The sequence below is a fragment of the Salarias fasciatus genome, unplaced genomic scaffold, assembly GCF_902148845.1.
Source record: "Salarias fasciatus unplaced genomic scaffold, fSalaFa1.1, whole genome shotgun sequence".
NCBI lineage: Eukaryota > Metazoa > Chordata > Actinopteri > Blenniiformes > Blenniidae > Salarias > Salarias fasciatus.
Window position 1 is genome coordinate 299,631 of NW_021941376.1, and position 24,066 is coordinate 323,696.

At 58.6% G+C, this 24,066-nt stretch overlaps 1 protein-coding gene across 1 annotated transcript; it reads right to left on the reverse strand.

The window, feature by feature from the left end:
- Positions 1-2,062: 2,062 nt before the first annotated feature.
- On the reverse strand, positions 2,063-23,454 carry znf106a (zinc finger protein 106a). Its single transcript, XM_030087214.1, is given in 23 exon segments — positions 2,063-2,248; positions 2,591-2,731; positions 3,461-3,532; positions 3,612-3,683; positions 3,910-4,029; positions 4,115-4,177; positions 4,254-4,445; positions 4,528-4,644; positions 5,218-5,352; positions 5,415-5,560; positions 6,028-6,080; positions 8,580-8,883; positions 8,886-9,203; positions 9,522-9,743; positions 9,833-9,893; positions 10,039-10,193; positions 10,309-10,378; positions 10,814-11,279; positions 12,104-13,954; positions 16,311-16,505; positions 19,285-19,346; positions 21,577-21,643; positions 23,358-23,454. Coding segments are annotated over 22 exon segments (4,926 nt in total). The 5' UTR covers positions 21,631-21,643; positions 23,358-23,454; the 3' UTR covers positions 2,063-2,191.
- Between the last annotated feature and the right edge of the window lie 612 nt (positions 23,455-24,066).

Genomic DNA, 24,066 nt, shown 5'->3' on the forward strand with positions numbered 1-24,066 from the left:
GACACACCAGTGACAGAATCCTCCTCACAGCACTTCAGTCACTTTTTACACTGGTTGAAGTGGAGCGGACAGCTGGACCCGGTACCGGGACCAGGACCCGGTACCGGGACCAGGACCCGGTACCGGGTCTGTCGCGCCGAACGGGTTTTAAATGATGAACAAGTCCACCTTGGCTAAAGTTGAACTCTGAGGTGTCAGCTGGTCTACAGGAACGCTGTCCGTCTCCCAGCGCTCCACAACGCGGAAACTAACGGCTGGTATGAATCCAGGCTCTGGTTCAGCGCTGCTCTGTGCACGAAGGAGAACCGTCGATCAGAGAACCGTAGACGTCAGGTTCTCCAGATCGGGGTTCTGGAGTCTCAGCCGTGGATACGGGTGCTGCTGCAGCCTGAAACCCGTAGTTTCTCCCGGTACCGGTCCAGATTGTCCACTTGATCGGACAGCACATCACCCCTGCTCTCCTCAGCAGTCACACTTTCAACGTTAAAGAACACCGAGCGCTCTGCTCTCGATGGTTGCACCCACGTCACTTCCTGTTTTCACTCCAACATGGCGGCGGTTCTCCGGTTGACCACTCCCGGGTCACGTGACTGCAAATACTGCAGCCGTGAGGCGTTCAGGAGCAGCCGGACAGGAGACGACTGATTTTATGAACGACTGTTTCCGGTTTGATTCTTCAGATTAATGTGAACCTGCTGCTGTGCGGCGCTGTGCAGCAGTGGTTCGCCCTCCCATCTCACAGCCGGAGGGTCCCGGGTCGGAGTGAAGACCATCAGACGACACACACAGGTTTTCTGAAGTTACAAACAGTTTTTATTACGAACGTCGTTAATTGCACTTCTTAAAAAAGGTCTCGTCAAAAGCGAACAACATGAAGGAAGTGAGGAACGCCGGCCGCCGCCGAGGACTGACGCCTTCAAAACAAGAGGCTCCTTCAAATCAAGTCAGCCACGAGAAAAAGAACAAAGATGGGCTGCTCCAGTGGAGGGGAGGTTCATCCTGATCCCTGCAGCGCCTCCGAGCCAACGCCTCCTCTGACCTCTGACCTCCGTCACCTCCACCACCTCCGCCCCGCTGCCCTGCTGCACTACACTGGCTGTACCGTGGAAACGTCTGGGACACACACACACACACACACACACACACACACACACACACACACACACACACACACACACACACACACACTCCTCTCCTGTTTCCTCATCACTGCAAATGGAAACTTCATCCCTTCTTTCTAAATCTCACCTGAAAGAGCAACAGAAAAAAGAAACAACAACAAAAGAACCTTCAGTGATCGTTTAAAAACTTCCTTCCTTTAAACAAAACCAAAAACCAAAAACCCACAGAAATCCTTCCAAACAGGATCAGGCCGAGAAACACGGCCGGGACGGCGCTCTGCCGGGAAACCAGGAAACACCGAAACACCGCAACACCACAACACACTCGACTGGCTGCTCAACATCAAACGTCACCACAATAAAAGCTTCCCTCCTGCCCCGCCACAATAAAAGCTTCCCTCCTGCCCCGCCACAATAAAAGCTTCCCTCCTGCCCCGCCACAATAAAAGCTTCCCTCCTGCCACACAGCTTTGACTTCCCGCAGACAGCCCAGCAGACGAGTCCTCGTACGGCGGCGGCGTTTCTTCAACAAACAAACGTTTCTGTTACTTTGGTCAGAGAAATGTGGCTGCAGAGGTGAGACGGGCAGAGCGGGCGGAGCGGGCGGAGACAGACGGCGAGTTTCACACCAAGGAAACTAAACTGGAACACAAGAAACTCTCCGCTTTGAGACTGGAGCCAAACAACACCGAGTGTGGAGGGTGGAGGGTGGAGGGTGGAGGGTGGAGGGTGGATCCCGCCGCTGGTGGAGCTGGTCTCTGCTCCACCCGGGCGGGGTGGGGGTGGGGGTGGAGCTGGTCCGGGCGGGGTGGGGGTGGAGCTGGTCTTTGCTCCAGCCCGGCGGGGTGGGGGTGGGGGTGGAGCTGGTCTCTGCTCCACCCGGGCGGGGTGGGGGTGGGGGTGGAGCTGGTCTACTCCACCCGGGCGGGGTGGGGGTGGGGGTGGGGGTGGAGCTGGTCCGGGCGGGGTGGGGGTGGAGCTGGTCTCTGCTCCAGCCGGGCGGGGTGGGGGTGGGGGTGGAGCTGGTCTCTGCTCCACCCGGGCGGGGTGGGGGTGGGGGTGGAGCTGGTCTACTCCACCCGGCTCTCCTCTGCAGCGTGTTTCTGCAGGTGCAGCAGCAGCATCGTCTGAAACACACCATCAACATCCAGTCAGTACATAGTTATCAGAGTAATCAGATTACTCAGTTGGTCAAACAGAGCTTCATCTGCTGTTGAACCAGGTGAGTCTGTCCGTCCCATGCCCCGCCCCCTGACCTCTGCCCCGCCCCCTGCATGCAACTCTTCACATGTCTACAAGGGGAGGAGCCAGAGGAGGAAGAGGAGGAGGAGGAGGAGGAAGAGGAAGAAGAGGAGGAAGAGGAGGAAGAGGAGGATGAGGAGGAAGAGGAGGAAGAGGAGGATGAGGAGGAAGAGGAGGAAGAGGAGGAGGAGGAAGAGGAGGGGGGTCCAGCCTCGGCCTCCTCTCACCTGCTTGCAGCTGCGGACGTTGAACTCCTCCTCACAGTTTCTCCAGCGGCACCGGAGGGTCTGGCTGGAGTCGCCGTGGCAACAGAGCAGGTGCTGCTGGAGGTGGTCCTGCAGGCCGAAGACCAGCGAGCAGCCCTGCCACTGCCACACACACACACACACACACACACACACACACACACACACACACACACACACACACACACACACACAGACTTTAGCAGAGGAGCGCTAGCCTCCTGGGGGGGGGGGGGGAGTCTGCAGAGCTTCACGCTTTGAATGGTTGCTCTGGAAACAGGTCTTGTCTGGACCAGATGGACCACGTCACCTGCCATGGAGGCTGGTCGAGACTCCGCCCCCTGCCCCGCCCCCACGGCACAGAAAGACTGAAATAAACTGATACTAAATGAAAAGTGAGAGTGTCATGAGCCTCACTCCCTCCTGATAATCGGCTACAGAACAGAACCAGCAGCGGGAGGAGGCGGGGCTTAGTAGGGACTCCACCAATCAGTGATAAACAACATGAATGAGTGACGTGAAGTGAAACCGACCGGCGCCGTTTCTGAACACACTGATAAGCAAACATTAGTGTGAGTGTGTTTGTACCGCAGCAGACGCTCTCTGATGATGTCATGACATGACATCACAATGATGTCATCAGAGCATTCCTCTGATGTCATCAGAGAGCGTCTGTGATGACATCAGAGAGCAGCTCTCTGATGATGTCAAGAGATGACATCAGTGTCCCTCTGACATCATCAGCGAGACACTGACGACATCGTCTCAGAGCATACTCTCCTCTCGGTAATCACATTACAATAAATGGAAGCAGGTCCTGCAGCGCGGCGGTTCTGGAGTGCGTCCGCTCACCCGGCAGTGGAAGCGGTTCTCCAGGTGGAGCCGGACGGCCCGGACGCTGCCGTCGTAGCAGCCGGTGTAGATCTGAAACAGAGCGTGGGTCAGCGGCGCCGGCGGGGGCTGAGCGCCGCCGCCGGGCTGGGAGGGGGCGCGGCCGTCTCACCGTGTTCCTGTGGACCGCCATGCACATCACCATGTCCGAGTGTCCTCCGTACACCTGCAGCTGCTCCTGGGACTGAAACACAGCGGGGTCAGACGGCCGCTCTCGCCACCAGGTGGCAGCACCGCACCGTGAAGACAGCCTGACCGCTGCCTCCAGACCAGAACCACAGCAGTCCTGCCGGGTTCTGGACGGGTTTTATCTGAACTGGCTCTTCTAGAGATGAGGGTGTGAATATTTCCTGAAGGATCGGAGCTGAAGGTCACACTGAAGGTCACAGTGAGACCAGGAGAAGTCACACCTGCAGATCGTAGACTCGGACCAGCTTGTCCAGGCAGGCCGTCACCATGACGCTCCCAAGGACGGTTACCACGGAGACGGCGTGGCTGTGGCCCCGGTACACCCGCAGCAGCTCCCCGGTCTGCAGGACCAGCAGGACGCAGTGAGACACCAGGGCGAGACGGACCGGGGGGGGGGGGACAGGGAGGGGACGGACTGGGACTCACGTGGATGTTGTGTGTGTGGACACACTGATCACTGGATCCGCTGAAGACCAGGTCGTTGACCACCTGAGGGGCGGAGAAGCCGTCAGACCCCGGTGACCCCCGGTTCCCCGTGGCCCCGCCCCCCCGGCCCCGCCCCCACCTTCATGCACAGCACGGTCTTGCTGTGTCCCTCCAGCAGGCGCAGCAGCAGGCCGCTGCGGGCGTCCCGCACGCTGATGGTGTTATCGAAGGAGCCGACCAGCAGGACCCGGCGGGCCCCCTCCTGGCACGACGCCAGGCAGCTGACGGCCCGGGGGCCGTGGCACTCGAACACCTCCACCTGCCTGTTGGTCTGCCACACACACACACACACTCTGTGCTTACTGCAGCAGCTAGCGGAGCCGGTCAGTGGTGGATATCTGCTGAGCTCTGACCTTGAGGTTAAAGGTCACCACGTTGCCGTTGGCCAGGCCGGCGAACAGCGTCTTCCAGCGGCTGTGCAGGCAGAGGACCCGGTCCGGCAGAGAGAAGAGCTGCTCCAGCTCCCGGGTCTGAGGACACAGCGGCGTCAGTCCGGGGCGGGGTCGAACGGGGCGCCGCTGGGTGGGGCGGGGCGGGGCTCGAACGGGGCGGGGCGGGGCGGGGCTCGAACGGAGCGGGGCGGGGATCAAACGGGGCGGGGCGGGGCGGGGATCAAACGGGGCGGGGCGGGGCTCGAACAGGGCGGGGCGGGGCGGGGATCGAACGGGGCGGGGCGGGGATCGAACGGGGCGGGGCGGGGCTCGAACGGGGCGGGGCGGGGCTCGAACGGGGCGGGGCGGGGCTCGAACGGGGCGGGGCGGGGATCAAACGGGGCGGGGCGGGGATCAAACGGGGCGGGGCGGGGATCAAACGGGGCGGGGCGGGGATCAAACGGGGCGGGGCGGGGATCAAACGGGGCGGGGCGGGGATCAAACGGGGCGGGGCGGGGCTCGAACGGGGCGGGGCGGGGCTCAAACGGGGCGGGGCGGGGATCAACGGGGCGGGGCGGGGATCAAACGGGGCGGGGCGGGGATCAAACGGGGCGGGGCGGGGATCAAACGGGGCGGGGCGGGGATCGAACGGGGCGGGGCGGGGCGTCGTACCTGCAGGTTGTAGCAGCGGATGGTCTGGTCGCTGGAGCCGGAGTACAGGCGGTGGTGCAGGCTGGGAGCGGCGGACACCAGCAGGCAGCTGACTTTGGAGGCGTGGCCTTGGAACACGCCCACACAGCGGCGGCTCTGCAGGGACCGGAGCGGTGAGCCGGACCGCCGGGGCGGGGGGGCGGGGCCGACACACTCACCTGCAGGTCGAACGCTCTGACGGTTCGATCCCCGGAGCAGGTGTACAGCAGCCCGTCGTGGATCTGCATGGCGTTCACCGCCTCCTGGTGACCTTCAAAACGACCTTCAGAGGGCGGAGCCTCCTCACCGCCGTCAGACGAGGCGTCTGCGAACCAGACAGGAAACACGACAACCGTCAGCTACACCTTCACACCTGAGCTACAGCCGTACTGCTGAACGCCGCCACTCCACCGAGTCACGTCCAGGAACACCTCGCAGAAAGTCTGATTCTGAACACCCAGAACCTCCCGGTCCAGAACCTCCCGGTCCAGAACCTCCCGGCCCAGAACCTCCCAGTCCAGAACCTCCCGGCCCAGAACCTCCCGGCCCAGAACCTCCCGGCCCAGAACCTCCCAGTCCAGAACCTCCCGGCCCAGAACCTCCCAGTCCAGAACCTCCCAGCCCAGAACCTCTCAGCCCAGAAACTTCCCAGTCCAGAACCTCCTGGACCAGACCCTCCAGGACCAAAGACCCTCCAGGACCAGAGAGACCCTCCAGGACCGGAGTTGGACCCTGTTGCTCTGAAGGTAAAACTCTAAAAAGCAGTCGGTTGTTCTAAAAGCTGAAACATACCTGGCAGGTTCTTGGGGAGGCTGACGAGACCCGGACCCGGAACCGGCAGGTCGCTGTGGACAGAAAGAGTTTCACTGATGTGGGACTAAAGGTTCCTCCTGAATCCGAGCTTCGGCTATCGGTGGAATCCTCCTCTCCAGGACCCTGGAACAGACTTTCCCGGGGAGGCAGAGTGTGATCCCCATCCTCCGGTCCCCCTATTCAAACAGAAAACCCGCTGACAGAGGGTTCCGCCAGACGGTCCCAGCAGACCCTCACAACAGGTCTGGTTCTGCCAGGTCTGTCCGGGTTCCTCCTCCACCAGGGGGAGTCGGTCCACAGCTCTGCTCCTCTCTTCACCCGAGTGTCCAAAACACGAGGTCAAAGGTCAGATGACACGACAACAAAGTCGATCATCGACCTCTGACCTCGGGTGTCCTGGTGCCAGGTGGTCTTATGGACCCCCCTGTGCTGCAACATGGTGTTTGTTCTGGACAAACTGTGACTAGCACAGAAGTCCACTAACAGAACTCACTGGGTTCAGATCAGGGAGGCCGTGTGATCCAGTCCCCCCTCCAGGTCTCACTGTCTCTGCCAAGTGGGCCTTGAAGTCCCCCAGTAGAACCATGGAGTCCCCAGTCGGAGCGCGGTCCAGCCCCCCTCCCAGGGACTCCAGGAAGGCCGGGTACTCTGCCTGCTGTGAGGCACCTGTCCCCGACCCGGAGGACCAGGGACCGGACCCCCTGGTTCACTGGGGAAAACTCCAACACCTGGCGCCGCCTCTCACCGAGGCCATGGTCCTGGACCGGAGGAAGGTGGTCTGCCCCCTCCAGGTCTGTGGACAGACTCTGGTCCAGGTGGAGGAGTCTTGGGGTCTTGTTCACAGCGGGGGGCGGGTGGAGGTGAGATGACAGGAGGATCGCTGCAGCGGCTGCAGAGATCAGTCGTCGTTTCGGTCCGTCGTGGTGAAGAAGGAGCCGAAAGCAGAAGCTGTGGATTTACCGGTCAGTCTCCGCCCCCCCCTCACCTCTGGTCCTGAGTCTGGGTCAGGACCGAAAGGACAAGATCCCGGATACAAGCGGCTGAAATGAGCTTCCTCCGTAGGGGGGCTGGACTCCCTGAGAGACAGGGGGAGGAGCTACGTCACCAAGGGGGAGGAGCTACATCACCAGGGGAGGAGTTATGTCACCAGGGGGAGGAGCTCCGTCACTGGGGAGGAGCTCAGAGTAGAGCTGCTCCTCCACATCCAGAGGAACCAGCTGAGGAGGCTCAGCATCTGGTTCGGACGCCTCCTGGACGCCTCCTGGACGCCTCCTGGACGCCTCCTGGACGCCTCCCTGGGGAGGAGTTCCGGGCATGTCCCACTGGGAGGAGACCCCGGGGAAGACCAGGACACGCTGGAGAGACCATGTCTCTCGGCTGGCCTGGGAACGCCTCGGGATCCTCCCAGAGGAGCTGGAGGAAGAGTCTGGGGACAGGAAGTCTGGGGACAGGAAGTCTGGGGACAGGAAGTCTGGGCCTCCCTGCTGAGACTGCTGCCCCTGCGACCCGGCCCGGATAAGCGGTGGAAGATGGATGGATGGATGGATGGATGGATGGATGGATGGATGGATGGATGGATGGATGGATGGATGGATGGATGGATGGATGGGACTAAAGGTTGTCCTGCATCCTGAGTAGGGCTGTCACGATTAGGAATTTTAGGAGACGATTAATTGTCAGGAAAAAAAATTGCGATTGACGACTATATTGGGGGGGGGGGGGGGGGGGCGTGTTGTTGTAGCTGTTGCTCCACCACATCATGTGCCAGGTTGATAGTGATCCCTCTGTCTCAGTCACAGTGGCCTTCAGCTCACTCACGTCTGACTGGCTAGCCGCTACGCTAACCGTCAGTTCTGTCTTCACACTTTTGTATTCTGAATTAAAAAAAAAAAACTAAAACTAAAACTAAACTAAAACTAACTCAAAAAAAACGTGTGTGTGTGTGTGTGTGTGTGTGTGTGTGTGTGTGTGTGTGTGTGTGTGTGTGTGTGTGTGTGTGTGTGTGTTGGAATCTAGTCGCGGGCCTGCCTGGACGGTTCGCCGGGCCGTATTCAGCCCGCGGGCTGCCAGTTGATGATCGCTGTAGTGTTAGCATTAGCATGTTAGCGCTTTTGACCGGCACTGATTTTGCGGCAACATGAACACGTGGCTTCCTCCACGCCGCTGCGCTCCCTTAGTTGGGCTGAAAACTGAAATGCATCCACAGCGGTGCCCTGGTACGTGCCTTCGGAACCAGGACGTCCGCCCCCTCCATGTTATTAGCGTAGCCTCGCTAACCGTCCAGCTGAGACGAGAGGGAAACGGCGGGGTGAGCGAGGCCGCCACGCTGCTGCTGCGGCTGGCGCTCCACCCCGACGTCACATTCTGAGTTCTCTGCAACTTTGTGGATAAAATAAATGATTCACGGTAATCGCGAATATGAAAAATATTCACGAATATGTAAAAAAATCGCGATTAACGATTATTGTAATAATTGTGACAGCCCTAATCCTGAGACCAAACCCCCCGTCCCCCTGTCGGGCCGGACCCACCTCTCGGAGGACCGGCACAGGTCCATGTCGCTGGTGGAGGACACCTCGTTGCAGGCCAGGCTCTGGGACTCGGGTCTGCAGGAGTCTGGGACGGAGGCGTCCTCCCGGGGGCCGGCGCCGACCTCCGTCCCATCTGGCGGTGCGGCGGCGGGCTCCGGGGGGGGGCCGGGGGGCCCGACGGGGCCCTCGGGGGTCTGCGGGCTGGAGGTGCTGACCTGGGACCCCCCGCTGGCCCTCCGGCGGGACCGCAGCCAGCGCGGCCGGGACGCGTCCTCGTCCAGCTCGGTGTCGGTGCTCTCGGCGGCTCCGCCCCCGCCGCCTTCTTCAGGCTCCTCCTCTTCTTCAGCCTCCTCAGCCTCCTGCCGGTCTTGGGGTCTGGGGGGGCGGCGGGCGTGGCGGGGCACTGGAACGTCTCCGCGTCCGCGCCGTCCCTCCTGGGAGGCGAGGACGGCCGGACGGAGGACCTGGAGCGCGGGACGTCATTCCCCGTCCCGGTGACCTCCGGCGGCTCTGCCGGCGCCTCCCCGCGGTCTCCGGGTTCTCCGGGTTCTCCGGGTTCTCCGGGGGAACTTGGGTTCAGCTCAGGTTTAGTTTGAGGAGGAGACAGGAAGCCGAGACCCGGATCTGCAGAGAGACGGACAAACTGGACCCTCAGCAGCTTCTCCTTCAAAATAAAAGCATCGGTGAGACGATGACGGAGGGTTCCGTCGTCTTGTGGGCGGAGCCTAATGAACTGGTAGAGCCACGGACGCAAAACTCAAATTCAATAAACTGGAACCAGAACCAGCGGTCCAGACTCTGACTCAGTTCCAGCACTGTTCCCAAAGAGGAGGACGGAGAGGACGGAGAAGACGAGGAGGACGGAGAGGACGGAGAGGGCGAGGAGGACGAGGAGGACGGGGAGTACTCGGAGGACAGGGAGGACAGGGAGGACGGCGGTACCTGCGGCGCCCGGCAGCTCGGCCGTGGTGCTGTGAGCCCAGTCTGCGGGGGGGTGCTGTCCGCTGACGTGGACGGGGGACCGGGGCTCCTCCTTAACGACCACGGCGGCGAAGCCGGACGGCGGAGGACAGACGCTCTGGGCGGCGCTGGACGGAACCAGAGACTCCCGGGACGCCCAGTCCAGCTGCTCCTCCTTCAGCTGAGGAGCGTCCTCCGCCGTGTCTGAACCACAAACACAACGTCTGTCCAGCTGGACGTCCGTCCGTCCTGCTGGCGGCGGGACGTCCGTCCAGCTGGACGGCGCTCCTCACCTTTCATGCCTCGCAGCAGCTGGATGCGCCGGTTCCTCAGAGAGTCCATCTCTTCACTCATCTGTCAGAAACAGAGGAAGGACATGACTAAATCCAGGACCACCGTCCCCCAGGACCACTGTCCCCCGGGAACACCGTCCCCCAGGACCACCGTCCATCAGGACCCCCGTCCCCCGGGACCAGTGCCCTGCGGTGCTCAGACACACCTGCTGTTTGACCACCATGAGGCGCTGCACCTCCAGGTAGGCGGCCTCCAGCGCGGCCCGGGCCTGGACCAGGCTGGTGTCCACCGTCTGCAGGGACCGGCTGAGCTCGTCCTCACGCAGGGACACCGACAGCAGCTGGTCGATCTGGAGACGCTCTGCGGGGACAGACACACGTCACGTCAGGTCTCAGAGACACGGACCGCACCGGGGACCGGACGGGGGACCGGACCGGACCGAGGACCGAGGACCGTCCTCCACGCCGACACAAACCTTTTTTACACTTGACTTTTCTTCTTTTGCTGCTGTGCTCCAAACACGAGGACTCTGCTGCTGGAAGCTCCTGCAGAGGACAGAAAACGTCATGTGGACAGCAGGACGCGTCTCCGGGCTCCGAGACCACAAAGACAGAATGACCAGGACCAAAGTCGCTGCAGGACACCAGACCGTCTCTGACCGCCACATTCAGGTGGAAGTCCAACAACTGTCTCTGGCTGTGCTGTCTTTTCGGCTGACGGACTGGATCAGGGGGTCCAGCTCCTGACCTAGAGGACCTCGAGGTCCTCCAGGACTGGAGTCCTGCATGTCTCAGGAGTTTGGACGCCCCTGGATCAGGTGAAACCAGGTGAAAGTTTCTCTCTCAGATCCGCTGGTTTCTCTGAAGGTGAGTTGGGGAACAGTGACTGATGTTCTGGGTTTGGATCAATGGATCAATAGAAGAACCTCATGTTCTTCCTCAGCATCAGCATCAGATTAGACGATTAGAAGCAGGACTCACCAGAGCCGCCCTCCGTCTCTTCCCCGTCCCCTGACCGTCCAGCTGCTCCGTCCCCGAGCTGCTGTCTCCCAGCGCCGAGTCCGACCTCTGGAGGGCCTTCACCGTCTGGGACGCCTGATCCGCCGCGGCGTCGGAGGCGCCGCCCTCCGCCTGGAGCTCTGGGAGGAGGTCGGAGGGCGGTGCCGGGTGGAGGTCGGGGGGCGGTGCCGGGTGGAGGTCAGGGGGCGGTGCCGACCCCCGCCGCTCAGCGCGGAGCTCGTCCATCTCGGGCGTCTCTCTGGACTCGGGCGGTGAGGACGGAGTGAACCCCGGAGCGAGGCTGCTCTCGGACAGGGAGCGCTTCCTGGAGGAGCTCTGCGAGGACACGTCCATCAGGGACTCCCAGTGGAAGCCCTCCAGCAGGGGGACGCCGTCCTCCTCCAGGCTGTGGGACTCCTGCTCGCACGGCACCATCTCGATGCCGAACCTGAACAGCGGCACAAACACACGAGCCTTAAAGGAATACTCCGAATATTTTGGACCCACGCCCTATCCCTATCATTGACAAAGTTAGACAAACTCATAAATACCTTTTTTGTGTCTGTGCGTCCAGTGGCTGAATCCCAGCTGTTAGCATCGCAGTTAGCTTAGCTCAATTGCTGGAAGTCAATAGGAAACAGAGCCGGACTGACGAAAGTGGATAGAATCCTCCTTCCAGTGGTCCGGGGGATGGCGTGTTAGCACGTGAAGTAAATCCCAATGGTTATAAACCGTTTTAAAAGACGTGTTTTCTTTTCAATCCGTTAAAATAATGTTTTGATACACACAGACCTGCGCATGGCAGAGCTCTGGAAGGATATACCGGAGCACAACGGCTGAGTCTACGGCTGCCACTGCTGTGCTCCGGTATATCCTTCCAGAGCTCTGCCATGCGCAGGTCTGTGTGTATCAAAACATTATTTTAACGGATTGAAAAGAAAACACGTCTTTTAAAATGTTTTATAACCATTGGGATTTACTTCACGTGCTAACACGCCGTCCCCCGGACCACTGGAAGGAGGATTTTGTCCACTTTCGTCAGTCCGGCTCCGTTTCCTATTGACTTCCAGCAGTTGAGCTAAGCTAACTACGATGCTAACAGCTGGGAACCAGCCACTGCACGCACAGACACAAAACAGGTATTTATGAGCTTGTCTAACTTTGTCAATGATAGGGATAGGGCGTGGGTCCAAAATATTCGGAGTATTCCTTTTTTACGAGCGCCGGGACACAGCGTGCACGGGCGGCTGGGACGAGGAATCGGGACTTCACCTCGGCATGCCTTTGCCCTGGTCCTGTTTCTTGCGGACCTCCTGGTAGACCTGGTCCCAGTTGACGCTGCGCCGAGACCCGGAGGCGCTGATGAGCTGCCGGACGGTGGGTTTGAGCCCCGAGTCCTTCTCGGAGTCACTGCGGCGCGACTCGCTGAGGTTGCGCACCCGGCGGGCGATGTTGAGGTTGGGCTCGTGGCCGACGGCTTTGCTCCTGGAGCTGATGTGCTTGGTGAGGTCCCGCCTGAGGACGGGGGGCAGCTCCAGTCTGGAGAGACCCGGGACTGCCGCCGCCTCGCCGCTTTTGGAGGCGTCGCTCTCGATGCCATGCCCAACCTCCTCCGTGCTGTGCCCCGCCTCCTCCACGCAGTGCCCCGCCTCCTCCGTGCCTTGTCCCGCCTCCTCCGTGCTTTGCCCCGCCTCCTCCGCTTGCATGGCCTCGTCGGGCGCCTGCGAGCACGTCTGTTGTTCCGCCTTGTTCGGGTTCTGCTGGTCGCCGGCGCCCGGCGCCGCCGGCTCAGCAGTCTCAGCGGTGGAGGTGCTTACATGCAGCGACTGCAGGTTGTGGCTGCAGGCGGAGGACTTGGTCTTTTCCAGCCACGCAGAGTCGGATAACGCCGGTTTCTGCAGGCAGCCGTTCTCTCTGTTCCCTCCAGCGAGGTCGTGGTTCTTCGGTCGGTCCTCAGCTGTTTCCGTCCTGGAGGGACTGGAACCATCCAGAGAGCCTCTCTTCTCAAACGACTGCTTGGCCTTCTTGAAGGACTTCTGGATGTCCCTCTCGGAGGCCGAATGCTTCAGGGGTCCAGAGCTTGACGCCCGGATGGCACTCGGCCCTCCAGGGGACTTGGTTTGAACCTGACCGGATGGTTTGCTGGGTCGAGCCGGACTCGGTTCCGGAACCGAGGACATCTTGGGACCTGTCCGAGGACAGGGCCTCTTGGCTTGGAGAGGCGCCGGGGGGATCTGGGTCTGGTCTGGGTGAGAACTGCTGCTTCTGCTGCTGCTGCTGCCGTCTCTGGGTCTGGTCTTGGGCTTCGACTGCTGCTTCGCCGAGTTCTCTAAACTCTGCCGACTTGACGCGGTCTGATACGGTCTCTGTTGGGGTCGGGACTGCCGGTCCAAGCAGCCGTGGTCCGGCTCTTCCTGCTGCCGGGGCCGGGGGCCTTTTGCCGGGTTCTGGTTGGGACCGTTGCAGGGTGCTGACTCGGGACCGTTGGTAACAGAACACGGTGACCGGCAACACGCTCGGTCCGGCTTTGGATCGGAGCTTTGTGGTCTTGGATCAGACTCCCGGTTCTGAGGTCCGGCTCTCTGGACCCGCTGATCGCACTCAGCACTTCCAGCGTGATGAAAGTTATTAGGAAAGAAGTTGGGCCACCAGAGGCCCGTGGGGGGGCCGCCGGAGAAGTGGCCCTTGGAGGCAAGCTGGGAGACGCTGTTCCTGCCGTAGAGGCCGTTGCTGCTGCCGCCGCTGCTCAACCAGGGCAGCCGGCTCTGGGGGTTCGGAGGGAGTGACCCCTGACCCCAGGGCCTGTTGCCCCTCCAGTCCGGGGGGTTGCCGTGCTCTCCGGAGGCCCAGCGCTGCAGGTTGGGGGGGTCCTGAGCGTGCCACGTGGCGCTCCGTCCCTGAGTGTTGCAGCGCCACGGCTGCTCCCCCGGACCGCCGCCGCCTCCTCGGCTGTACCAGTTGCCGTGGTGACCGGATCCACTGAGCCGGTGTGGCGGCGGCTGCCAGACGCACTCCCTGCGGTACTGATCTTTAGCTTCCTTCAGCCTGTGCTGGAACGCCTCCTTCTTCTTCCGCTCCTCTTCTTCCTTGGCCAGCTTGGCTGCAGCGGCTTCTTCCTCTTTCCTGTCCAACAGAGAAACAAGTCAAACACTCGTCACAGCTCCAGTTTGCTCCCATTCTGCCGGGCCTGGTCCAAAACCGGAGGTCCTGATGACCGGAGGTCCTGAGGGCCTGAGGACCGGAGGTCCTCCTGTCAGTCGGTCGGTCAGTCAGTGTCCACAGCTGAGGATGGGCTGGAGTGGGTCGGCCCCCTGCTGTGTGTGTTCTTATGTTTCTGTCGGCTCTGATGAAGTGTCCCACTGTCCCGCTGCTGTCCTGCTGTCCCACTGCTGTCCTGCTGTCCCACTGTCCCACTGCTGTCCTGCTGTTCCACTGCTGTCCTGCTGTCCCACTGTCCCGCTGCTGTCCTGCTGTCCCGCTGCTGTCCTGCTGTCCCGCTGTCCCACTGCTGTCCCACTGTCCTGCTGCTGTCCTGCTGTTCCACTGCTGTCCTGCTGTCCCACTGCTGTCCTGCTGTCCCACTGTCCTGCTGTCCCGCTGTCGTCCTCTCTCATGAAATGTAACCAAACCCTTTTGGTTTTCGGTTCCTGCCGTCGGGCAGCAGGTTTCCTTCTGGCTGCGCAGGAACTGATCAGCGAATCGATCAGGGAATTCTTCAGAAAACCGGAAAATGATTCCAAGGAACTGACACACTGGGAGCCGGTTCTCAACAGGAACCAGTTCTCAGCAGGAACCGGTTCTCAACAGGAACCGGTTCTCAGCAGGAACCGGTTCTCAGCAGGAACCGGTTCTCAACAGGAGCCGGTTCTCAACAGGAACCGGTTCTCAACAGGAACCGGTTCTCAGCAGGAACCGGTTCTCAGCAGGAACCGGTTCTCAACAGGAGCCGGTTCTCAACAGGAACCGGTTCTCAGCAGGAACCGGTTCTCAACAGGAGCCGGTTCTCAACAGGAACCGGTTCTCAACAGGAACCGGTTCTCAGCAGGAACCGGTTCTCAGCAGGAACCGGTTCTCAGCAGGAACCGGTTCTCAACAGGAACCGGTTCTCAACAGGAGCCGGTTCTCAGCAGGAACCGGTTCTCAACAGGAGCCGGTTCTTGATTTCCACCCCTGGCGCTGACGTTGGTCTGCAGGCAGAAATCTGCTTTATCTCCACAGAACGTCCCTTCAGCTCTGGAGAACCGACCTCTTAATGGTTCTGCTGTGTTCAAAAGGACAGGTGGAGGACAGACGTCCTCTTCACGAGGACGGAGCTCAGGCTCCTTTTAGTCCTGACATCCGACTCCAGCCACAGGTCAACAGCCTAAAACAGGCCTGAGAGTCCGCCGAGCAGCCGGGCTAAACATGGAAGACATGCTCCAGGGGGACAGCGTCCTGCAGAGGGACAGCGTCCTGCAGAGGGACAGCGTCCTGCAGAGGGACAGAGTCCTGCAGAGGGACAGCGTCCTGCAGAGGGACAGCGTCCTGCAGAGGGACAGAGTCCTGCAGAGGGACAGAGTCCTGCAGAGGGACAGCGTCCTGCAGAGGGACAGAGTCCTACAGAGGGACAGCGTCCTGCAGAGGGACAGAGTCCTGCAGAGGGACAGAGTCCTGCAGAGGGACAGCGTCCTGCAGAGGGACAGAGTCCTACAGGGGGACAGCGTCCTGCAGAGGGACAGCGTCCTGCAGAGGGACAGAATCCTACAGAGGGACAGCGTCCTGCAGAGGGACAGAGTCCTGCAGAGGGACAGCGTCCTGCAGAGGGACAGCGTCCTGCAGAGGGACAGCGTCCTGCAGAGGGACAGAGTCCTACAGAGGGACAGCGTCCTGCAGAGGGACAGAGTCCTGCAGAGGGACAGCGTCCTGCAGAGGGACAGAGTCCTGCAGAGGGACAGAATCCTGCAGAGGGACAGCGTCCTGCAGGAAACAGTCCAGCACCAGTGGGTCCATTCTTCACTGTGGTGGTTTAAATTCAGCTTCACCCTGAGCGTCTCTGTTCAAACGATTCAACGTTTAAACAGAGAGAGAGAGAGAGAGAGAGAGAGAGAGTGTGTGTGTGTGTGTGTGTGTGTGTGTGTGTGTGTGTGTGTGTGTGTGTGTGTGTGTGTGTGTGTGTGTGTGTGTGTGTGTGTGTGTGCTCCAGTTGATTCAGAATAAAACTAAGCATGAAGCCGCTGAGTGAAACAGAGAAAAATCTTCAATTTTGCTGAATTCAGGACTGATCCACTGAACCTGAAGTTACTGCGTCACACACACACACACACACACACACACACACCACTGATAAAACAACATTTTAAATTAATCTAAGAAAGTCACCGAGTGAGTCCCTGGACCTCCAGCCAGTGAGGGTCTGACGGATCCACCTCCATCAGAACCGGACTGTGGAGGTCTCCTGGGGGGTTTCTGTCAGGAGGACCTCCCCCCTCCTCCAGCTCACCTGATGCGGTCCTTCCTCTTCTGGACCAGGTCCACCAGGGCCTGGTCGAAGTAGTCCTCGGGGCCGTGGCTGCTGGCCTGCAGCCGGTCGGCCGCCGCCGCCTTCTGCTTGTGCGCCGGGTCGGAGATGTGGTGGGCGTAGTCGGTCAGGCTCACCACCGTCACCCTGCAGGGCCGGCACTCGTGTCCACAGTCCCTGGGGACGGAGGGGGACAGCGGCCGGTCAATGGCGCCTTCGGGCATGGTCTGGTCCGGTCCGGTCTTCCTGCCTGCAGAGCCTGCAGCAGCAGGCGTGGCTCTGCTCTCTGGTGCGTTAAAGTCTTGGAGAAGACAGCGGGGACAGGAGACTACTCCTCAGTCCCTGCAGAACCTAGTCCGAATTCTCTACTGGTCAGATCAGGAGGCTGCTAGCTTACAATTTATCTGCTTCAAGAAGTTCAACTGAAATCATCCTGATCTTGCTGTGCTCTCCGTCAGCGGGCCATGTGTGTGGCGGCGAGAGCGGGAGACCCGGCGGCGGGCGGACGTCTCCGCGGCACCGGGACGGACGGGACGGGACGGACGGACGGAGACACCCGGCCTACTGCGCCTTCATGGTGGTGTCGGCTGTGCTCTGACGCCACGCACCGCCGAGGTCTGTATTTAGCTCAGACTGCGCCCCGAGAGCCGGGACCGCCCCCCAGACCGGGGCCGGCCAATCCCGGCCGGCAGGACGGCAGCTGCAGTCGTCCTGCCGGCCGGGGATCTGGGATCTGGGTCGCGGCGCCGTTCTCTGACCTCTCGTGCAGCTGGCCCACTGCTGATCCGGAGGATCGGGTTTCTGTCACACATTTCTGCCGCAAAACAAAGACCCGAGTCCAGGAAGGAGCAGGACCCCTAAACAGGGCCAGACACATCAAGAACCGCACTGAACACGAAAACCAGAACCGCAGCAGAAAGTAAATCTGGTCTGAATGAGGACAGACGGCGTGTCCTCTGTCTTTACTGGGACCTTTTCTAGAAGTGAGGACAGAAAGTACTGAGGACGAGCTCAGAAAGCTCTGGACCAGGTCTTGTTGTAGACCAGGACGAGACGACCAGGACGAGACGACCAGGACGAGACGACCAGGACGAGACGACCAGGACGAGACGACCAGGACGAGACGACCAGGACGAGATGACCAGGACGACGCCATAAGAGTCATGATTCAGACCAGTTGGTCCACTGTCATGAGACACACTGATCCACTGTCATTAAAGCAGTGAGTGTGCTGATGCGTCCACCGCACGGCGTCCACTGCACGGCGTGCCGGAGCGTCCACCGCACGGCGTCCACCGCACGGCGTGCCGGTGCGTCCACCACACGGCGTCCACTGCACGGTGTGCCGGTGCGTCCACCGCACGGTGTCCACTGCACGGCGTCCACCGCACGGCGTCCACCGCACGGCGTCCACCGCACGGTGTGCCGGTGCGTCCACCGCACGGCGTCCACCGCACGGCCTCCGGGCCGCAGCCAGGACCCCGGGCGGCTGTGGGGACGAGCCGCTGCTCGCTGACAGTGGCGCCTGTTGTTCGGAGAGATTGTGTCTAAATTTAGGAGGAGCAGCGGAGGCAGCTGTCTGGTGTCTGATTCCTGCCTCAGAGGCACGTGAAGAACCGGGGCACGTGCTACTGACCCACATACACACTCACTCACACTCACACTCACACACTTTAGAGATGTGAGTGAAAAGTTCACCAGAGCGAAACTCTTCACAGCGTCTGCACCGTTTCCTCTTGCTTTTCACTTTCATGAGCTGTTCTGAAGGTACACCTTCAGAAAACACCAGCCGGGGGTGGTGGTGTGTGTGTGTGTGTGTGTGTGTGTGTGTGTGTGTGGTGGTGGTGGTGGGGGGGGGGTCTACTTCAGGCCCAACTAACTCCAGAAATGAAGTCAGTGTGTCGTTGAACACATTTCAAATGGACAGAACCCTGCTGGCCGTCCCTCCTGGACGGTGTCTCCTTTGTCTCCTTCCAGCTGGGGTCCTCTACCTTCCTTTGCTCAGGCTGCATGCTGCAGTGGGGCTGTTGGTGGGGGTGGTTGTGGTGGTGTGGTGGTGCCCCCCCCCCCCCAGGGGAGATCGAGCGTGTGCTAGCAGCTGTCTCCAGGGAGGGCTGGTCACCACGCGAGGACCCATGTTAGAATCCCTGACTTCAAGTCTGCTTTTTCTAATGTCAATGAAGCTGGTAGTTTAGAAGGAGGGTGGAGGAGGGAGGGTGGAGGGTGGAGGAGGGGGGTGGAGGGTGGAGGAGGGGGGGTGGAGGGTGGAGGAGGGAGGGTGGAGGGTGGAGGAGGGTGGATGGGGTGGAGGGTGGATGAGGGGGTGGAGGGTGGAGGAGGGGGTGGAGGGTGGAGGAGGGAGGGTGGAGGGTGGAGTAGGGGGTGGAGGGTGGAGGAGGGGGGGTGGAGGGTGGAGGAGGGTGGAGGGTGGAGGAGGGGGGTGGAGGGTGGAGGGGGGTGGAGGGTGGAGGAGGGAGGGTGGAGGAGGGGGGTGGAGGGTGGAGGAGGGTGGAGGGTGGAGGAGGGGGGTGGAGGGGGGAGGGGGGTGGAGGGTGGAGGAGGGAGGGTGGAGGAGGGGGGTGGAGGGTGGAGGAGGGGGGTGGAGGGTGGAGGAGGAAGGGTGGGGGAGGGGGGTGGAGGGTGGAGGAGGAGAGGGGGGAGGGTGGAGGAGGGGGGTGGAGGGTGGAGGAGGGGGGGTGGAGGGTGGAGGGGGGGGGTGGAGGGTGGAGGGGGTGGAGGAGGAGAGGGTGGAGGGTGGAGGAGGGGGGTGGAGGGTGGAGGAGGGGTTATGAAGAATGTTACTGATTAAACTGTGTCTGGAACAGCAGAGTCAAATGACTGAGTGACTCCTGCTGCTTCGTGAGTGTTGACAGACCGGAGTGTTGTAGCTTCTACCGGGTCGGTGGGGGTGGGGTGGGGGGGGGGGGGTGGGGGGGGGGGGGAGCTCAAAACTCACCGTCCCTTCAGCTTTTCCAGCTCTCGGTGGTGCAGCATGCTCCTGATGTGCTCCTCCATCCCCTGAAACACACAAGACAGGCGCAGTAACACTGTAACCTGTGTGGCAGACTGTCATTATAGAGTCGTAGTAACGCTGTAGTCTGCATGGCGGACTGTCACTATACAGTCGTAGTAACGCTGTAGTCTGTGTGGTGGACTGTCATTATACAGTCATAGTAACGCTGTAGCCCGCGTGGTGGACTGTCACTATACAGTCGTAGTAACGCTGTAGTCTGTGTGGTGGACTGTCATTATACAGTCATAGTAACGCTGTAGCCCGCGTGGTGGACTGTCACTATACAGTCGTAGTAACGCTGTAGCCTACGTGGTGGACTGTCACTATACAGTCGTAGTAACGCTGTAGCCTGTGTGGTGGACTGTCACTATACAGTCGTAGTAATGCTGTAGTCTGTGTAGTGGACTGTCACTATACAGGTGTAGTAACGGTGTTGTCTGTGGTGGACTGTCATTATGCAGTCGTAGTAACGCTGTCGTCTGCATGGCGTACTGTCATACAGTCATAGTAACGCTGTAGCCTGTGTGGTGGACTGTCACTTTACAGGCGCTGTCACTGGTGAACTGTTGTGAGGACAGGCCGACTGTCCCTTTACCTGTCTGGACGAACACACCGTCCCACACAGGATACACTTCCTGTCTCGGGCCATTTTCAGCTCCTCACTGAGGTCAGTGTGTGGACTGTCATTATACAGCCGTAGTAACGCTGTAGTCTGTGTGGTGGACTGTCACTATACAGTCATAGTAACGCTGTAGTCTGTGTGGTGGTCTGTCACTATACAGTCACAGTCACGCTGTAGTCTCTGTAGTGGACTGTCACTATACAGTCGTAGTAATGCTGTAATTTGCATGGTGGACTGTCATTATACAGTCGTAGTAATGCTGTAGTCTGTGTGGTGGACTGTCACTATACAGTCGTAGTAATGCTGTAGTCTGTGTGGTGGACTGTCACTATACAGTTGTAGTAACGCTGTAGTCTGCATGGCGGACTGTCATACAGTCGTAGTAACGCTGTAGTCTGTGTGGTGGACTGTCATTATACAGTCATAGTAACGCTGTAGCCCGCGTGGTGGACTGTCACTATACAGTCGTAGTAACGCTGTAGCCTACGTGGTGGACTGTCACTATACAGTCGTAGTAACGCTGTAGCCTGTGTGGTGGACTGTCACTATACAGTCGTAGTAATGCTGTAGTCTGTGTAGTGGACTGTCACTATACAGGTGTAGTAACGGTGTTGTCTGTGGTGGACTGTCATTATGCAGTCGTAGTAACGCTGTCGTCTGCATGGCGTACTGTCATACAGTCATAGTAACGCTGTAGCCTGTGTGGTGGACTGTCACTTTACAGGCGCTGTCACTGGTGAACTGTTGTGAGGACAGGCCGACTGTCCCTTTACCTGTCTGGACGAACACACCGTCCCACACAGGATACACTTCCTGTCTCGGGCCATTTTCAGCTCCTCACTGAGGTCAGTGTGTGGACTGTCATTATACAGCCGTAGTAACGCTGTAGTCTGTGTGGTGGACTGTCACTATACAGTCATAGTAACGCTGTAGTCTACGGTGGTCTGTCACTATACAGTCACAGTCACGCTGTAGTCTCTGTAGTGGACTGTCACTATACAGTCGTAGTAATGCTGTAATTTGCATGGTGGACTGTCATTATACAGTCGTAGTAATGCTGTAGTCTGTGTGGTGGACTGTCACTATACAGTCGTAGTAATGCTGTAGTCTGTGTGGTGGACTGTCACTATACAGTTGTAGTAACGCTGTAGTCTGCATGGCGGACTGTCATACAGTCGTAGTAACGCTGTAGTCTGTGTGGTGGACTGTCACTATACAGCTGCAGTAATGCTGTAGTCTACGGTGGACTGTCACTATACAATCACAGTTACGCAGTAGTCAGTGTGGTGGACTGTCATTATACAGCCGTAGTAACGCTGTAGTCAGTGTGGTGGACTGTCACTATACAGTCATAGTAACGCTGTAGCCTGTGTGGTGGACTGTCACTATACAGTCGTAGTAATGCTGTAGTCTGTGTAGTGGACTGTCACTATACAGGTGTAGTAACGGTGTTGTCTGTGGTGGACTGTCATTATGCAGTCGTAGTAACGCTGTCGTCTGCATGGCGTACTGTCATACAGTCATAGTAACGCTGTAGCCTGTGTGGTGGACTGTCACTTTACAGGCGCTGTCACTGGTGAACTGTTGTGAGGACAGGCCGACTGTCCCTTTACCTGTCTGGACGAACACACCGTCTCACACAGGATACACTTCCTGTCTCGGGCCATTTTCAGCTCCTCACTGAGGAAAGAATTCAGAAGAGACGAGTCAGAAGAACATTCCAGAACAATCGATGGCGCTGTGCTCCTTGTCAACAGCTGTTCTGTCGGCGGCTGTTGCTCTACTGATTAACTGATTTGAACTAATCTCTGGAGAATCATTTGGTTCTTTGATTTCTACTCTTTTACCTGAATATCATTTCACTCTCGTTTCCTTTGGCTTCACTCATTATGATTTTTTTTCTTGTTTTTTTTTTTTTTTTTTAAATCCTGATCTGATCATATTGATCACCTGAACGAGCGGTAGAGATAGAAACACTTTTCGCTCATCAGTTCATCCGTTCTGTCTCTTGGTATATCTACACCCACTACAGGTGGAAATTAAATTAAAATGTTTCTTTCAGTTTTCACTGATGGTTCCGTTACGACTATCAGCCCACACTCATCCACTGAAGAACCAGGAGAGAACCGGGGAAGCTCAGGAGAACATCGGTTCCACGTCTGGGTATTTCTAACCAAATGTCCAAAAGACAACAGCAGCTAAGTGATGATGGTTCAATCAAAGGTCTTTAAACAGCGAGATACCTTCAGAACCTTAACTCTGTTCTGCGAGAAAAAGTTTCCCTTCAACATACTGAGAGTTAATAAAAGAGCAGCTCAGAATAGAACAATGATGAGGAACCTGACAGAACGCCTGATCGGCACTTATCGCCTCTTTAAAAAGCTGCGGGGAACAGCTGCTGGTAAAACGAACCCCAATATCAGGAGAACCGAGCTCCTGTTCACACCTAGACCCTCAATCTGGAGCCTCACTCGCTCGTTCCCCTCAAACACCACTTCATAAGCTCAGTCAGGCTTCCTCCGTCCGGGTTCCAGAGGACCGGAAGGTTCCCGCTTCAGGCTCCAGAGGACCGGAAGGTTCCCGCTTCAGGCTCCAGAGGACCGGAAGGTTCCCGCTTCAGGCTCCAGAGGACCGGAAGGTTCCCGCTTCAGGCTCCAGAGGACCGGAAGGTTCCCGCTTCAGGCTCCAGAGGAGCGGAAGGTTCCCGCTTCAGGCTCCAGAGGACCGGAGCTGGTTCCTGCAGACCAGCTGAGCAGGACAATGATCAAACTGCGGTTTCCAGCTCCGGTGTTGAAACTGAAGCGGTTTACTGAGAAACGAAAGACGAAACTGAGCCCGAATTCTGTAAAAGACTCGACTGATTGACAGAGTTCAAAGATCCAGACCCATCATCCTAATCTCTGGATTAATGAACTTTTCTCCTCTCCTCTAAAAGTTGTGTGAATGAGAGCGACTGAAGCAGCAAGTTAGAGAATGAAAGAACGAGATTCGTCATGTTTAATCCGCGCTTCAGGGGGTTTCAGGAGCAGAAGGTTGAATTACTGCGATAAATTAAAAACTTTGAAAGAGTTTGCAGCAGAAGTGACTCTCGGGCTGCTGTTGTTGTTAGCCTAGCAGCAGCTAGCTCTCGTTCTGATGGCGGATGCAGCTTAAACCTGGCCGTCAGAGCAAACTGGAGGAGAAACGGGCCGTTTTAAACCTCACATATCAACATTTCCCTCCGTTTTCTCGGAAGTGAGCCTCAGCTGCAGGCTGCTAGCGGCTACAGCTAGCATGCTAACTAGCAACAGCGGCGTTTCACCTCAAACGTGCGGCTTTTTCTCAATAAGGAGGAGTTTCGCGACACCGTGCTGCTTCCGCAGCGCGTGAGCGAAGAGACCGAGCCGGTATTTACCTTCACAGCATCCCAGTGAACGCAGATTTAAAGCTTTTTCTCCTCCATCGGCGCGGCTAACAACATGACCTCTGACCCCAGTCGAGATGCGTTCAGGGGTACGGCGCCGTGTGGGAAACCACAGCATCCAGCGAGAGCAGGATTTATCGCGTGGAGACATCTAGAGGTGCTTTGGTGTACTGCACTGATGGAGGGATGAGTGGAAGGAGGGATTGATGGGTTAATGGATGGATGGATGAATGTATTGATGGATAAAAATGGAGATGAGATGAGGACCGATGGCCATCCTGTGGCATTGACGGTAAATACAGTGGATAAAGCTTTCCTGACATCCCCACAGCGTTCCCAAATCCTGTTCTGAAGACTTCAGGGGGTCCAGCAGGTCATCTCCATACTGAACTCTGTTAACCAGATGTTACTGTGATTGGTCCAGCCCGTCATATGACCGCATCACCTGGCCAGAGGAGGCACTGTGACAGGGCGATTTATGCAAAACTTTAACTGGAAATAAAATCAGCAGATGATTCATATGAAAATCAGTGTCTGTAGAAACTAGAGATGGAGACCAGAACGTGTTCTGAAACCCGGCGCTTTATATGTTTACTTGCACTCTGAAAATCGGCATTTTAGAAAAGTTCTAATGAGACTTGGGCTCTTTTTGAAACTATCATCATCGCCCCCTGCTGGAATTTCCCCAGCGCCTCCTGCG